The 16,647-nt window shown below is 38.6% G+C and overlaps 1 protein-coding gene across 1 annotated transcript in view; it reads right to left on the minus strand.

The window, feature by feature from the left end:
- The window catches only part of RAB2A (RAB2A, member RAS oncogene family), a 45,398-nt gene that overhangs the window by 25,653 nt on the left and 3,098 nt on the right, over positions 1-16,647 (minus strand). The window contains exons 3-4 of the mRNA XM_064442656.1: positions 10,158-10,229; positions 6,512-6,579 (exon numbers count right to left, since the gene is read on the minus strand). Of these exons, the coding sequence (XP_064298726.1) occupies positions 6,512-6,579; positions 10,158-10,229 (140 nt within the window). The remainder of the gene's footprint in view (positions 1-6,511; positions 6,580-10,157; positions 10,230-16,647) is intronic.

A 16,647-nucleotide genomic window follows, 5' to 3' on the forward strand; every position in this document is an offset into this window, starting at 1 on the left:
CTGTCAAAAAGGGTTTCTTGCAAATTCTTTAACTGCATATTTTTGAATCTATAAACTGAGGGGGGGAGGAAGATTAGTTAATGAAATAAGATCCACGACAGCACATCTCCCTAGAAAACAGTCCATTAAATTTTACTGAATTCTCTATTCTCAATGCTGAAGAATTTGGAAAGCTTCTTCAAGGACAACATTATCTGAGCACATCCCCGCAGGCCTTCAAGATCCAAGCTGACCAACAGCTTGGTTTATTAGGAGGAAACTTTATAGTATACATCTACATGAAAGATGAGAAACCGCACTTTTAGAAAGGGCATACATGTGTGGTATGTTCGAACCTGGTGACAGAACACCTCATTCACACTGGGAATTATTACTCATTCAAACTAGTTCACACTTTTGCAAACTGTATAGAAAACTAAAAAGACATGTAAGAAACAACCAACTCATCCTAGTGTCACAGTACCTATGACAACTGCCAGTTGGGAACTACTCCACAAAGTTGATCCCTGGAACAAGATGTTCCAGAAAGAGAGGAGCAATACATACCTTTGAATATAGTTTTGAAAGTTATAAATAAATCAACAGCCTTTTAGTCACATGGCAACTTGTTTATACAAATGCATTAATCTCTCTTGCAATCCTGTCTCTACTCCAGAATAGAAAGAATTGTAAGGTGATTTACTAGCATGTAGTACAAAGAATAGGCACAAAAGTAGTATAAAAATTAAAAACCAAACCAAAACAAAAAAGCCACACACCACACAAAACATTCCAAACTTGCTGCTTTCCAGCAAAGCCATTCCCAAACAAGAACAGAACTACAGATGCTTAAGAGGAGGAATCTGGAACAATTTAAGAATGTCAGAATTTGTGGAGGATTCAGTCAAGTTACATGCTGCTTCAGAATAACCCTGTCAGCACCCTAATAAGAACTGAAATTTCAAGAGGACTAAAGATCCCCAAGGGTGAAACTGTACATATGTCTAAATACAGATCATTTGTACATATGCCTTTTCTTCTGACGTTGTTGAATGCATGGTATTTAGACATCCAAAGCAATTCCCAACACATCAGAGAAACAAAAAGCTTTAGCACTCTGTTATTAGAAGTATACTTATGATTTATTTCCAGTTGTGCTAGTTTTGGCTGGGATAGAGTTAATTTTCTTCCCAGCAGCTAGTATGGGACTGTATTTTGGATTTGGGCTGAAAACAGTGCTGATAGCACAGGGATGTTTTAGCTATTGCTGAGCAGTGCTTACACAGAGCCAAGGCCTTTTTCTATTGCTCACCCCACCAGTGAGTGGGCTGGGGGTGCACAAGAAGCTGGGAGGGGACACAGCTGGGACAGCTGACCCCAACTGACCAAAGGGATATCCCATACCATATGGCATCATGCTCAGCCTATAAAGCTGGAGGAAGAATAAGGAAGTGGGGGATGTTGACAGCAATGGCGTTTGTCTTCCCAGGTCACCATTATGCATGATGGTGCCCTGCTTTCCTGCAGATGGCTGAACACCTGCCTGCCAATCCTAGGTTTTAAGTAGCTACCCTCACCAAGATGTGTGTTCCACTACAGACAAAAGGAACTGATTTGCCCTCCTTCCATCTAAGGTCTTATCCTAATCAAGAGCTTCCCCTACTATTGTAGAAAGCCACAGATACACTGGCAAGAAATCTATAACCAGTCAGAAAATCAAATAACAATAATATAGTATTTCAATAACCAAATACATTTAAGCACATGACAGATAAATATTTGTGAACACTACTCTAGAAAGTGTATCAAGTTACCTTAGCTTCCTAAAGTGCCACCATGGATGCGAACAGTAACTTAGCTACTGGCACTAAGGCTCAGGTGATGGTCCTGTTACACAAACTGTAATACAAGTAACCATTAAGTGGACAAATTCCCTCCTGATCCATGAATCCAGAAATAAGTTAACACTTCCATGCAGCAGCAAACACACTGTGAACTTATGATCAAATCAGTGTCAGGAACCAAAACAGACCTTCTGCAAGTTCTTGATGTTATTTCACAGCAGTAAAACAGAAGGTCACAAGCACTGAGCCATCATAACTTGAGCTGTAATATGTAGCCACATTCTTGCTGGTAGAGTGATTAAAGAGTCAAATTAGTAAAAATTCAGCAGAATAATTCACCAACTGCCTATGAACACAAAAATATGTTCTGAACACCAAAGCAAGTAGAAAATATCATTAAGGAAACAATTAGTAAAGAACTCTCAGGGATGTGCTACATCCTAGCAATTGTCAGTATCACTAAGATGAAATTAATATTGATTTAATGAATTAAGGGAACTTTATTTGGCTCTACTAGATCCAAATTGTTTGCAAATACATGAAAATGACTCTGTTTCCAAGAAGGATTAGTATATTCCGAATACCTGGAAGGGACAGACAAGTCACACCATGGGTTTAGGGAAAAGAGGCATGCCTTCAATAATTATGCCTTCTGTCTTGCACAAACATGCTTTTTTTGTGTGAGGTCTCAACTACTAGAAAGCCCTGACAACTTAATTAGAAAGCTCACTTGCATGGAAACCAAGAAATTACTCAAAATCAGCTTATAAAAAAGAATATGTTATTTCAGCTATTTAGTCTTAGTCTGAGCAAGACTAAGGTGTTAATAGAAACATGATGAATAAAAATAAACATTTTTTTATCACAGATTTCCATGAAATGAAGCAGAAATAGGTATTAAAAATTGTTGTAATTAAGTACGCAGGAAAAATTCTCATTCATATCAATTTAATTTAGAGAACATAAGCAGTGTTACTTAGTATCATCACTGATGCCTCTCCCCACAGTGTCTGGGAGAAATTTAATTCCCTCTTTCAACTACCACTTATTTTTGCTCATCAACAATGATTTGTTAGTAACAGTCAATACAATACAGAACATCCCCCTCAACAACAAAATGAAGGCTACTGACTCAGCCTGATAACAAGCCCAGTATCTCTCTACAACAATGAGTTTTTCTGAGGAAAAGCAATCTTAATATTTCTCTGTGTGTCACTTCCACAAGACAACCAGCCTCATCTACACAGCTTGTTTAAACTCACAAAGCATAATAGCTCCCAGAACAGTCATTTTCATCTTTACCAGCATCTGTTGTCCACTTCTAGTTCCCTAAAAGTTATTTTGGTAAATGACACTAGCTCAAATATCACACTTCCACAAAACAGTAGCTTTACTTCTCATAGTAGGCAATTACCAACTAACCAGTTTTGACAAAAATATTTCTCAGTCTATCCAACTATTGAAAATGATTACTAAGATTAAAGACACAGGGAAAGGAAGTAATCTAGAGACTAAAGATAGACAAAACAAATGAACAGTTTGGCCCAGTACCCGCGGTCCCCCTGACTGACCTAAATGCATCAGAAAGGAAGAGTGAAACCCAAGGACTCACAGACCTAAAAACCCAGGCGTGCCACAGCACACACAGCAGCAAGCTTGGAGAGCCCAGCAGAGGGGAGATCAGCAGTAACCTACAGCTGGGAGAGAACAGGACACACTATTTGCTGGTGTAGACATACCATCAGCAGTAAAGCCAAGACCGCAACACCTAACACTAAGTATGCAAGGGCCACACTGAATATCTTTCATGGAATGGGGGGGTTTGGGGTTTTTGTTGCTGTTTTGGGGTTTTGGGTTTGGTTTTTTTTCTTGTTGGGTTTTGGGGGGAAGGTTGTTTTTTTATGCATATGTTTTTTTGTTTTTATTTGTTTCACTGGGTTTTTTCCCCAGCAGACAAGTTTTACTAAACTGCCAGCTCACAGGATCAAATCCTGGACAGCAATTTCTAATGAGCACCCATGCATTCCTTGAGCATATCTTCCAGTTCAGCCTCCTCTGAAAGGAATTCAGTTTGCACACTCCCACATGAAAACCAGACTGCAGTAAGCAGAGCTAACTCCTGCAACATACTTCTGATCCAAACTAAGATGCTAATGAAAAGGTCAAATATTCTTGAGTTATGACACAAGAAGAGCACACAAATGGATCTCTCAGACATGCAACAGTGTTAGCTTCAGCTGCGCCTGCAAGTTATGACATTCTCCTGCAGTGAGGTACACTGCAGGTTCCATATATTCCCATTATTAATATATACCTTTCCTTGGAGCTGCAGTGACCTGCTGAAGAGAACACAAACTGAGCACCATTGCACAGAAATATCTGGCCAGAAATATCTGAATTAAAGTGTTTGATTCTCTTAAGAAAGCAAGTCCTTACTGTTAACCAGTCAAAACAAATTTCATCCAGTTGCCCACTTCTTATGTCTCTGCTAATGATGCTTCCTGTTCAGAGGTGGATTAAAAGGAGGTATGTAAGACTATCTGGCACTAAATCAGAGAAGGGCTGGTGCTGCGACTCAGTAAGCACCAGCTGAAAACATAATTGCTTCATGTGTTTCCTTAACCATAGGTGTAAAATGAACTCTCTCATATCAAACAAATTGTTACAGCTTAATAAATATGGAGATAACAAAAACTGCTAGCTGTTACTGGTGCTAACAGAAAAAGAAATTCAGGAAATGCTCAACCCAGATACACAACACCGACATGGTAACCTTGGTCATTGTTAACATCTTTGCATACCTTAACACTTCGTAAGTAAAGCACCTCTTGACAATTACATAATCATATTTCTTACCTTGCTATTCCTTTAACACCTTTGCACCCAATATCAGAACTGAGACGGTGGAATTTAGATATGCTTACAAGCCAAGATTGGATTAGAATAGAAATATTCTGTGTTTTAAAAATCAGATTGTATAATGTTAAAATTTTTACTATGACCTATACTAAGTCATTCATTGCTTACAACAAAAATTAACTACAGCACAAGTATACAATCTCCTCCATGTATGAATGCTTTTAAAGAGTGTTTTTCATTTATGTATGATAAAGTTAAGAAGCTAGCCATACCAAATCCCTGCCCAAAACCAGTTTGTAAGTTATAACTAGAAGCAAGTCTGTCAAAATTTTGGGTTTTGGACACTCTACAAGCATTCAAGAAATCAAACATTGCAAAGAGCTACTGAGTAGGAGGAGGCACTGAGGAAAAAAACAATCTACTCAAGAGTCACTGAAGTTCGTTTGTATCCAAGGAGCAGATAATAGCACATTAACTAAACCAGTTCAACTGCCAATGAAAGACAGTAGCTGCATTGGTAGTAAAATCAGTTATTTTGTCTCCAAAGCATCTGTCCCAGTTTTAGGAAACAAGAACCAATGGAGGTATGTTCTCATGTAGCCACATGACATACTAAAATTCTGCTTCTGATGCTACTGTTTATGCAGAAATTTGCTTGAGATCTATTGAACTTAAAAATTATCAGCCACCTTGGTAGACAGCAATCCACAATTATAACAGTAAAAAAGCCCAGGGCAGTAAAAGCATAAAGTAAGCACAACCTGACCATATTCTTCTATACTCTTCCATGGAGAACTTCCAAGGAGGCACAAGCATTAGATGCCATTTCAAGTGTAAAATAAGTAAGGTACTTCAGATCTTACCTACAAAGTTAACTAAAATATTGCATTTGATTACATTTTTATATACACATGCATGTATGCAGGCATGCATATACGAATACCTCTCCCTTCATTGATTTCCTATACCAGAAAGAGCACATATACAAAGCTATAGCTCATGTATCCGTCAGCTTCTAAAGGTATCCTAAAATGCTATGGGAAAAGGAAACAGACAGCCCTGCCTTAGAGAACAGTTAAGCACATTTGAAAGACACAGCTATCAGCATGAGCATCTTAAAGCCCTTGCATCACAAGTGTAGACATTGAGGCTGACTGCTGTAAAGTGATTGACAAGAAGTAAACGGCTGCCTTCACCAAGGTATGTTCTTACCCTGAACCCTCTCAAAAGACAGTGTCTGGGTTTTGGTAGGCTTTTTGAAAATTTAAGCTTTCACTAGTCCCTTCTTGATTTTCTGAAGTATTTGCTGTCTTCAGGATTATAGTGAACTTGAGTTCTTGAGTCCTCTTCTGTGAAAACAGTGAGCCGTATCTTTTCTTTTACCTTGAAAATGCAAATATTTCCTCTAGAGAACTCTTGATTAAAGCTAGTAGACGCATCACAATTTCCCAACAGGATGGTATATTAACCAGACCTTGCATGAATGCACAGAAAGAGACTATTTCGAGAAATATAAGTTCTTAAAAATATATCAAACTTTCACAAAAAAAAAAAAGTGAGGCGGCATGAATTCCAGTCCTACAAATCTGACAAAGCATTACTTGAGGAAGTAAAGTTACTGTGCAAAGAGCAGAAATTCACACTGTTTAAGACTACATCACACCAAAAAAGGAAATCTTAGCAAATTTTTAATCTTCATAGAAACCAAAGAAAATTCCTAGACAAAGTACATAGTCTTACATGGGTGCTGACGACAGAGAGCTTAACCAGAACAAAGGGAAAGCTAGTGGAGCCATATGTTTAAATAATTTCTATGATTTATTACTTACCGTATCCCATATCTGAAGCTTTATCTGTTTTCCATCAATAGTTATCATTCGAGCCCCAAATTCTACACCTGAATAGATTTTACAAAAGATTACATTATTAGCATATACCAGAAAAGAGCATGTCAAGTGCTATGAAAGCAAGAACATAAATTTAAGTTAACTCAATGTTGCATTTGTAGGAAATAATCTCCTTCATAATCTGCTTTTAGTTAATCTTCTGGTTGCTTGAAAATTTAAAAGTTTTACAGAAGAAAAACTGTTACTTTGTGAGTGCTTTAAAAATGCATTAATTCGAGCAAGTCAAGGAGGGATTTCCTACAATACAAAGTTTTCCAAACAATTTAATAAGTCTAGATCAGAGGGAGAAAAACAAAACAAGTCCGTTTGAATGCAAACAGGAAATTGAAGAGTCACAGTTATTTCAACACTCTACCAATGATAGATTGCTGAAGCCAGTTTAGAAGTTGTTAAACCTACAAGTCTTTATCAAGAAAATATTCTATTAAATAAGCATAGAAATGTCACCTGCAAAAAGATAACTTTTATTACTGTATTAAAACTCATCTGCCTTTATAAAAAAAAGGACTTCCAGAATTATAGATAGTTAAAAATCACATTTAATAACCAACAGAAAAAAATTAAAGTATTTAAAATAAACAAAAGGAGTTTCTTCAGTGGAAACATTCTGCCTTTTGTACCGTCCTTTAAAGCAATTTTAAGATCATTAACAGTAAATTAAGCATAAATTGACGCAATTACTACAGTAGTTAAAATCTGAAAAATGCCTAGAGATAGTGGACATATTTAAAGGCTATCAAGCTGCCATTAATCTATACTTCATATATCCATTATGAAAAAAAGATCTGGTGGCTTAAGTTTTGTCTAAAATTGGTCACTGTTAGATTTGGACCAAAGTCTTTCAGTTAAGCAGCCCTGATTTGAAGAATTCCAAAAGTCTCTTCCAAAGCTTGTTTAGAATATTTTGGGGGGACTGTGTTGCTTTCTGCAGAATGACTTTTGGGGAAGAGGAAAGGGAGGAACCAGTCTTCCCCACGCAGGATACAAGAGCCAAATCAAAGCTGTGGGCCAAAGAACACTGTGCTTTCTTTAGCATCCAAATAACTTGCAGTAACTGTATGCAAACAAGTCAAAAGAATAGCACGGGGGAGACCCAGAAAGGAGGAAGCAGGTGAATGACAAAGCGCTCTCTGAAGTTGATTGCAAAGCCAAGGGAAGGTTGTTGGACTACTAGGAGTGTCAAACCCTGCAGGTATTATTTGATCTCAAAATGCAGATTTAGAGCTGTTGATTAAAATCCAGCAGTCAACCCCACAGAAAAAAATTAAAATAATATTTGTCCTGTTCCTTTAAAACATCCACTGAGAGAAAATTCTGAATTTGAAACAACACACAGAGTACAATAAGTTTGTTGTCTTAAAGGAAGGAATAGAAGCTGTTCAGGTTTACAGTACAGGTAAACCAAGCAATGTTTATGGTGGTTTTTGTCACCCATATCTACCTACAAATGTTGTGGGGTTTTTTTAATTAGTTTTTTGTGTGTGTATGCTTGGTTTTTGTGGCAGCTGGGGGGAAAGCAACCTTCAAAAAGCCAAATCCAACAACATCAATGCAGCTTCTCCCTCGCTCCTTCATTTCTTTTAATAACAGATACTTCAATTCCCAAAGGAAAAATTGCAACGGTTGTTGCATTGTAAGCTCTTTTAGAGTACACTATTACAATTATGCAAAATTCTGAAGGTAGCTCAAAGACAGAAAAATACCTGCTTCTATGCATTCTATCTTCCCCCCATCTTGTTTTCATTAGAGGTAAAGTTTCTCTCTGAATTTCTTAAATCTTAGAGATAACCTCTAGGGCTAGCTATACTAAAATTTGGGGCCAAGTTTTGCACAACTCTAGATGAAATGTCTTTTTTCCACATGTCCAATTTCAGTTTCCCTTCTCTTCTCCTGAGTTGTTCATGGCAGGAATAGCATCTGCATTCCCATAGGCCAAAATCATTGTAATATATTGAAAAAAGTTAGGCTATGTAACACAAGCCTTTTTATTCACTCTACAGGTTCTCATTAATTTTAATATCATCAACTGGAAGTGCATGAGGTAACACCAACCCATCCCACCTCAACCTGCATGGGCATTCCTGATTTAGAACCCACATTCTTTATCTCTGTCTTTCTAGATCTGTTTGGGTACTTGGGAGAAGCATTCTCCTGGCCAAAACACGCACACACGCCCTATCAGTTAAGTGAAAGGAGGCTGCTTCCAGCCTATGCCCCTTCTTCGCCTTTCCAAGCAGCTTCCCATGCTCCATTCCTACGTCCCAGATTACGTTGCTATCTAGGTTCACCTTCTCACCCCACTAGCTTCAGTTTCTGCTCCCAGATTTCAGCTACCTATATGCCAGGCACTACAACCACCCCGCTGAGGTGAAGCTACTTCCCACAGCCTATCATTTTGCTGATATAACAGGGCTGCCAAAGGCATGATATATAAGGTGTCATATATTTGGCAGGAAAAAGAAGAAAGGATGACAATAACTCATGCCTCCCTAAAGAACTCAGGCACTTTATCCAGCCAGCCTATCTGCTGCCAAGACCTCAGAAATATTTGAAAACCAACATTAGCCTAAGAATTTTAATTACATTAGACAGCCACACATAAGGTAAGGGAAGACTGTCAGGAGAGAAAGGGAAGCCATACCTGAACCACCTGATACATTCTGTTGTATGAAGAATATTTGTTTATATTTCAAACATCTATTTCAGTACTCCCAAACACAGGAAGCCTACCTATTCCAGAGCACAAACTAAAAATAGAGACTAGGGATACATTTTGTGCAAGGCTCATCATGACTAGAGCTGATAGGTTCCTTGAAATAACATCAAGAAGTAGTTCAAAGGTTCTGCAACCTTATCAGACGTTAGCATCTGTTACACTTAACACAAACTCATCTAAGACTAAGCTTCCCTACAGAATAATTTATTCCCACACTGTTCCTCATATTTTCCGCGGAAAGATAAAGAAAAGTTTGTAACATTTACTGTAGTTAGATAAGAGGCAATGCATGCTATCAACATGTATTCATTTCCCCTAGTACCAATACCAAACTATACCCAACACAAACTGGATGTCAGTTGAGCAGTCAGGAAAAAAAACCCTTGTCCCCTCCAAACAGTGAATACCTTCACACTTCAATCCTTCTCTATCCAGAAGTTAGTCTTCCCAAATAGTAAATTTGTTTATTCATCTTTAAGGTTAACACTGATTTAGTTTGTCTGCAACTTCTCTTCAAGGTTCTGTGGCTAGGCTCCCTAGTGACAAATCTGCCATTTGCATTACCACCAAGGCATTTCAAGCTCAGCCAATTCTGCTTCCAGGAACAGTTTTTAGCTTTTCTGAAGAGACAGTTGAGATACTACAGGTATGAATTTTTCAATTGTTTCAGGTTGTACCTTCCCAATAAGAAAAAAGCCTCTTGGCTTTATTAGCTAAGAAGTATTCATCAGTTAAAGATTCACTGCTACCTTAATACAGCACACATCCTACATTACCTCAGCACAAACTCAAACACACGCTGAGGTACCCAAGCTGCTTAACCATTAGCACCAAGGAAGACAAGAGACCTACCAATAGTGAGATCGTGGACTGGTTGAAACCTCTTGTCTGTAAACTGTAACAATAAACATGATTTCCCAACACCTAAAAAAAAGGGAAAGAAAGAAGTTTTAAGCAAATTAAAAAAATGTGTTAAGAACCAAGATAAATTAATTTAAATGAATGGTATATATTGTTTAAAATTCATTAGTAGAACTTGAGACACTAGATTTTACCTACTTTGAAGTGTTTGCAACTTTCTCATAACTTAACAGCTTTTAAAGTTCCAGAAACATTAAAGTCAAAGCAGTTATTTTCAAAAACTGAAAAAATTAATACTTCCTTTGAAAAAGTAGTTCTGCCTTTAAAATGAAACAGAAAGTCTCCTAAGAGACCTTCAAAGTATCATTTCACATCCCCTCTCCACAGTAACTACAGGTTTTGCTGCTCCTCACAACCTTAAGTCTGCTTCCTCTTCAGTACTTTCCGTTTTCTTCCAAGCTAACTAGATCCTCCATAGCACCTCACTCCCACCTATCTCCAAATTTATCAGCAGAGGTAACAGCAATACCTATACAGCTGCTTACCACCACTATGTGTTACTGCCCACTAGTTCCCATAGGCCAAAAAATAGTCCACACGAAACTGGCAACAGTTTTCATATTACAGCTAGACAGACAGCACAAACATTGTCATCCTCAGATATCCTGATTTCAGACCCAAATGGGTAACTATTTCACATTACATGGACACTGGTCAGCAAAAGGGCAATTTCTTTGGTTCATGAAAACACAGAAAAGCAAAAGTTAAGGCAGTCAGTAGGAGTACTCAAACTACCTAGGTTTGTAAACATAATTTTTACAGTTAGTTTTTGCTTGTTCTTTTACTCAGAGGGGTCATTCTTCCCATTCTGCTCAGCCAAATTTCCTATTTTCAGCCTTCTAAAACTTGACAGTCATACATTTGGTTTACATACATTTAAACTCTGAATGATATCACATAACACACAATACTGTAGCATCCAAGTTCCCCCTGTACTTTGCTTTATCTGTCCAGCAAGATAAGGCTATTTTAGCTACATGCTAGAGGTCAGCAACAGCTGAATAGGAGTGACATATCTCATAATAAAAGACAGCAACCAAAGGGATAAGGAAGAGAACCATGCTGCAAGACACAAGATATGCATACCACAGGTTTGCATATAGAGACATTGATTTTTCTACTACTAAATTCAGCATTCTCAGAGTTTTTTTAGTATCGTTTCATGAGGAAACAAAGCCTATACAATCGTAATCACTGCCCACCCGTCATTTTAGATTTAAAAGCTAAGTGGCCTGTTTCAATCACATCTAACAGAAATCGGAGACTTACATTTAATTTTGTCACAAAATGAGTTGTGACAAATTAATGATACTCCGAGGTTAATATCCCAAGTGTTGCAGAAATTCCAGCAGCCTAAGCCAGCTGTTGGTGCTGCTATCCCTGCTCTCTTCCCAACAGCATTTTCATGCCCCTTTCTCCACATTGCTTCAGAACTCATCTAAGCTATTTCAGTTGTCCGCTGGGTTAGCACACTAACCTGACAAGAAGAGTGACAACAAACACAAATGGCTTCGTGCAGGGTCAGACCAGCATGAGAGTTAGTTCAAATGAGGGAAGAGAAATGCAGCAGCCAAACAGATCAGCAGCTTAAGAGTGGCATGGAACTACAGCCTAAGGCAAAGTTTACAGCATCCACCTTAACAGACCTCTTTTCTGTAGCTCTCTGGCTTATTATAGCAAGCTGTCAGAACACAAGCAGCTTGGAAGCAGGTACAGATTTTGTTCAACAAAATTAGTGGACATAAGAGAAGTAGACGAGTAATAAAGGAGACTGCTGGAGGTAAGAAGGAAACAGGAAGAAGGATAGGCACAATACTGGAGCTGTAGGGACAGAGAACACAAATCTCTAAGGAACCTTAAAATATTAAAAATTCTTCTACTCGCAGAACACTGTTTATGTAGACAGATAACTTTTATACCACCAATGAAATACAGCTGCCCCACTGCAGAACATAATCACCATCCCACTTAAAAAAACATTATAAATCACATCAGAAAGAGAATGTGGAATAGCTTTTGCCATTAACTTTACAAAGTGATTTCAGTAACACTGGATAAACCAGAACATCAAAACTACCCAATATTCCTGCAAAAATCTTAAAGATCAGAAAAATATTTCAAAATCTAATCAACAAAGTGACACTCGATTAGGTGTCCCAGCACTAGCTCTCAAGTGGCAATCTGATATTTCTTCTTCTCATAAGGCTGGTGACCAGCTCGTTGGTTCAGGAGAACATACAAACACCAGCGTCAGCACAGTGAAGATGACAGACAAGCACAGCCCCTTTGATGCAAGTCCTGTCTCGAACTGGCACAAGATGACTGCACCTCTAGTTACTTCTATGAGTAGGCCTTTTAGGAGCAGGCTGATGGGTTCACACACCGAAACAGAAGAAATAAATGGTTTCTGTTTAGTGACATTCCTATTACTTCAGAACCTTCTAGCAAAAAACATCTTGAAGCCCCAAAGTTTTGTACTGTTGTTGACTGAAAAAGAGGTTCAAGGTTGACAACGAAGCTGTAGTGCCTGGGAAGTTGGTGTTATAATTCTTTTTAGGTACTACTTATAAATATCTTACTTGCCTAATATTTTGTTTTAATTTTATAGTTTTAAGACATTGCAAGTTTGTAACAGGAGAGCTCTTATGAGAACAGCTTGTGGCCCATTCACATCCAGAGCCTGAATGGACAAGAGCTGTACATGAAGTCCCCAGCAGTTTACCACCTTGTAACAGATGCCGCAAAGTTCAATTAACCATTGCATGGCAGCTAATTCTATGGCACACAAATGGTTAAAAAAACTACACTTGTTAACTCTAAGAGCAAAGTGGCCATTTACCAGGTATCTCATTCACTTCGCACTGTAAATCTTACACCTGAAATGAGGCAGACAGTCTGGGAAAAGTAGTTGAGCGTGTCTTACAAAAGCAATTGTAGAACACAGACGGGACAAATTCAGTTATGTATTAACTCATTTTCCATTTTACTGTCACAATTACCTCAATATAGCTTCAGATAAACCACTTTCAGAGAAAAAAATTCTTAGTCTCTTAAACCAAGAAATGAGCAGAGCTTGGATACACTTCAAACACACACAGTAAACAAAAGCTCTTGCTTAGAAACTAATTAAAACAATGGATTATGTGCTCAGAGAAGAGCAGTGTGCTTTTTGCAAGTGCCTGTTCTAGGATGCCTTCATCACTTCTTAGCACCCAAACAGTGACAGGAAGCAGAACTTGTGCTACAGTAGTTTTACCCTGTGGTTCTGAATTCCGAACTAGCAGCCTGAGGTGGTTCTCCAAATTCCTCTGCCTCCCTTAACAGCTTCCTCTCTATCTGGTTGCCACTCTGCAGTCAATTTCCCTAGGCAAAGCATTGCCAGAGCTCTTCTATTGTCCACCTTAGCCCAGCCATGCTCCAACACCTCCCTTCCTTATATCAACACTAGTGTTCATTTCACTGCTCGGCAAGCCAGAACAGCTAAGTGGTAAAGCTACCGTCACCCTTCTCACTCATAACATTATGCAATGAGCTAAACCAAGAAATGAATCCAGCATAAAACTCTAGCCACTTAAAACACAAGTAAGTGCATAAGACTAGGGCTACAAAATATACAGCAAAGGGAAGGGTGGTTTTTTTTCAGTAGCAGCCTGCACTCAGCAATTAAAAAAGCAGCCCTGGACCCATAGCACAGGTGGTGATACGGCTGAGCCAGTTAAATGGCTTTTGCTAAGAAAGCTGACTTGCATCCTTCTCCCCTTTCAGCTTATGTGACTCCTTGTGAACAGGGCAAAGAAAGTTCAGTTGTCAGCTGCAAAGTCAGAGGTGTACTACTATCAACATGAGGAAAACTTCCAGTCTTTTCTTACCACTAGATGAAATTCATCAGTGCTCCTTCCACTGATGTTTGATTGAGTGTCTTTGAAAGCTGATCTGGCTCAAAACTAAAAAAGCCTCAAAAACAAGGGAGGAGGAGGGCCTAAGATAATTTCCTTATTTGTTCTCATGAGTGACCACTGTAGCTCAAGAAAGGTGACAGAGGAAAAGAACTTCAGCAGTTGTCATCCCAACCTGGGTATCAAAACAGAATCCTGCAGACAAATCTCTTTAGTTAATCTGCGAGCTGCCTCTCATGGGTAGACTCACTCCTTCCCACACAGTTCCACCTCCTTACTCAAAACGGCTCTTACACTTTTCTGACCATATCTGCAATTTGTTTGGCTTTGTTTTTTAAATCATCTTTGTGAACTGAACTGACTTTCTGAAGGATCAGACAAGTGCTGATGCTGACAGCTAAGCAGCAGAAGTTCATAGCTCAGACTAGGAATAGGAACCAGATCCACCCATTTTAGCAGATAAACACTGCTTTATCTGCTTAACTGGCTTAACTCAGCCATCTCACAGAACTATACTTTTTCTTACCGTTGCTTCACAAGGCAGGGTAATCGATCAGCTCACCACCCACAGATATGAAGACCTACTCCCCCTTTGACACCTTGCTCTCACCAATCCTGCTAGGTCCAGCTTCCTACCTTGAAAGTACTCCAGACCCTGGTAAGCACTTCCCTGGGCCAACTCAGCCAATTCAAGCAAAAAGTTAACACAAAAAGCAGGTAGTTTTCTGCTGCATTAGTAGGTTGATTCAGCTCATGGTAAACTACCAAAGCCACCACAAGGTAAGGGGAGCACAAGATCCTCCTTTCACATGTAATCAACTATGCCAGCTCGTAAGCCCCAATACCAGCTGAGCTGAAACAAGCTTCCTTCTTCTCTTATTTGCCTTTACAAAAGAAACAAAAATAAATCTTTAAATAGCCTAAGGGTAGTCTCAAACAGCATAGATTTTAAAACCAACTCTGATGTAAACCAGGTAATTAAGTAGTACAAATTTCACAAGCTACCTCTAACCTGGCTTAAGAGCTACTCCTAGCTCTTTAGTCAAGGTTGAGGGGGGTTGTTGGGGTTATTTTGGGGGGCGTAATTAAAGGTTAGAATTAGTACAGGGGTGCACAGTAACAGTCTCATGAAACTATTTGTGTGGGCTTCTACTTAGAGTTTGTTATTGCTAGTTAACTTCTAAGAGATTAAGAAGATGTACTTATACAACACCTAATGTCTGCTCTTTTAGGGATGAAAGTATCATTAAACGGGTCTCAAAGCAAGATACAAGTAGTACAGATCAGTACTGTGGTTTTCAGTATGAACAGGCTCTCAAACTATCATGGGGCGTTAACACCATCTCTAGTGGGATGAAAACCTGTTCAGGTAAGAAATATTGTTACGTACTTGTAGAAAATAAAGGCAATAGGCTCTTGGTCATGCACATTGCTAGTTAGTAACAGCTGCTGTTCTGAAATAAAGTGCACTGACCCTAGAAACATTTCACAAGGAGGCCTGAAAAATAAAGCCAATTCAATTGCTGAATTTCAACATTTGAGAATCTCCTAGACAAGTGAAATGGTTGACTAGACAGCTTACTTTACTATAGAGGGTAAGGAGAATTAGATCTCCAAGTAATTATATTTCCTTTCATCATCTTCCCCTAATAAGAATAACTTTGAGATAGCTGCTAGTTATCAACCAACGATATCTGCAGAAATTGAAAGGCAAGTTAAAGTTCATATGCAAGAACCAGAGGGCTGCTGAAGCAACATGTTCAAGAAAAGCAGAAGACAGTCCTGCTCATGGAAGATGTAGCACAACTGATCATTAAGATACATTTAGATGGGTCACAAGTGACAAGTTATATTGGTGGCAAGAAATCTGACCATTGCAAAACTGGTATTTCAGGCATAGTAAAGTTCAGTAGCATTCTCTGGTGGAATCTAGTAAACATATTCTGATCTAAGAAAATCCCATTTAATGCATATTAAATATTCTGGGGTGAAAAAAAGTATCCGGCTCTAGTCTTCACAGAAATCTCGCATATCATTCCCAGTTTATTCCCATGTGGTACACTGCTGGTAACAAAAACGTTTAAGCAGAAAAGAAGATTTCACCATCATACAGAAGAACTTTTAAGTAAAAAAAAAAAAGACAGACTTCCAGTCACCAACAGCAAAACCAGGCAATACTTGTGTGCTAAGTGTGTTCACCCTGGCTCAGATCAAAATGCATCTCAACTAGTGGCCAAGAGATGATGTATAGGGAAGAGTGGATGAACACACCAACTCCTACCAGGAACCAAAATGAAGCAGACACTATCAACTACCAAGGCAAAGGTCTCAAAGCCCTAAGCAGAATGCACCACACATGCTTCTAAATGCATTTGCAAACTTCTATAATGTTTTGGAAATATCCAGATCAAGATATTTCCTGGTTAATACTCAGAACGGTCAGCATTCCATAATACTTGTATTTTTCCCTTTAAGATACCAACTCCATTAAGTTTCATGGCTACTGTCCCACTGATACAATGTAA

Source organism: Phalacrocorax carbo, chromosome 2, assembly GCF_963921805.1.
Source record: "Phalacrocorax carbo chromosome 2, bPhaCar2.1, whole genome shotgun sequence".
Classification (NCBI taxonomy): Eukaryota; Metazoa; Chordata; class Aves; order Suliformes; family Phalacrocoracidae; genus Phalacrocorax; species Phalacrocorax carbo.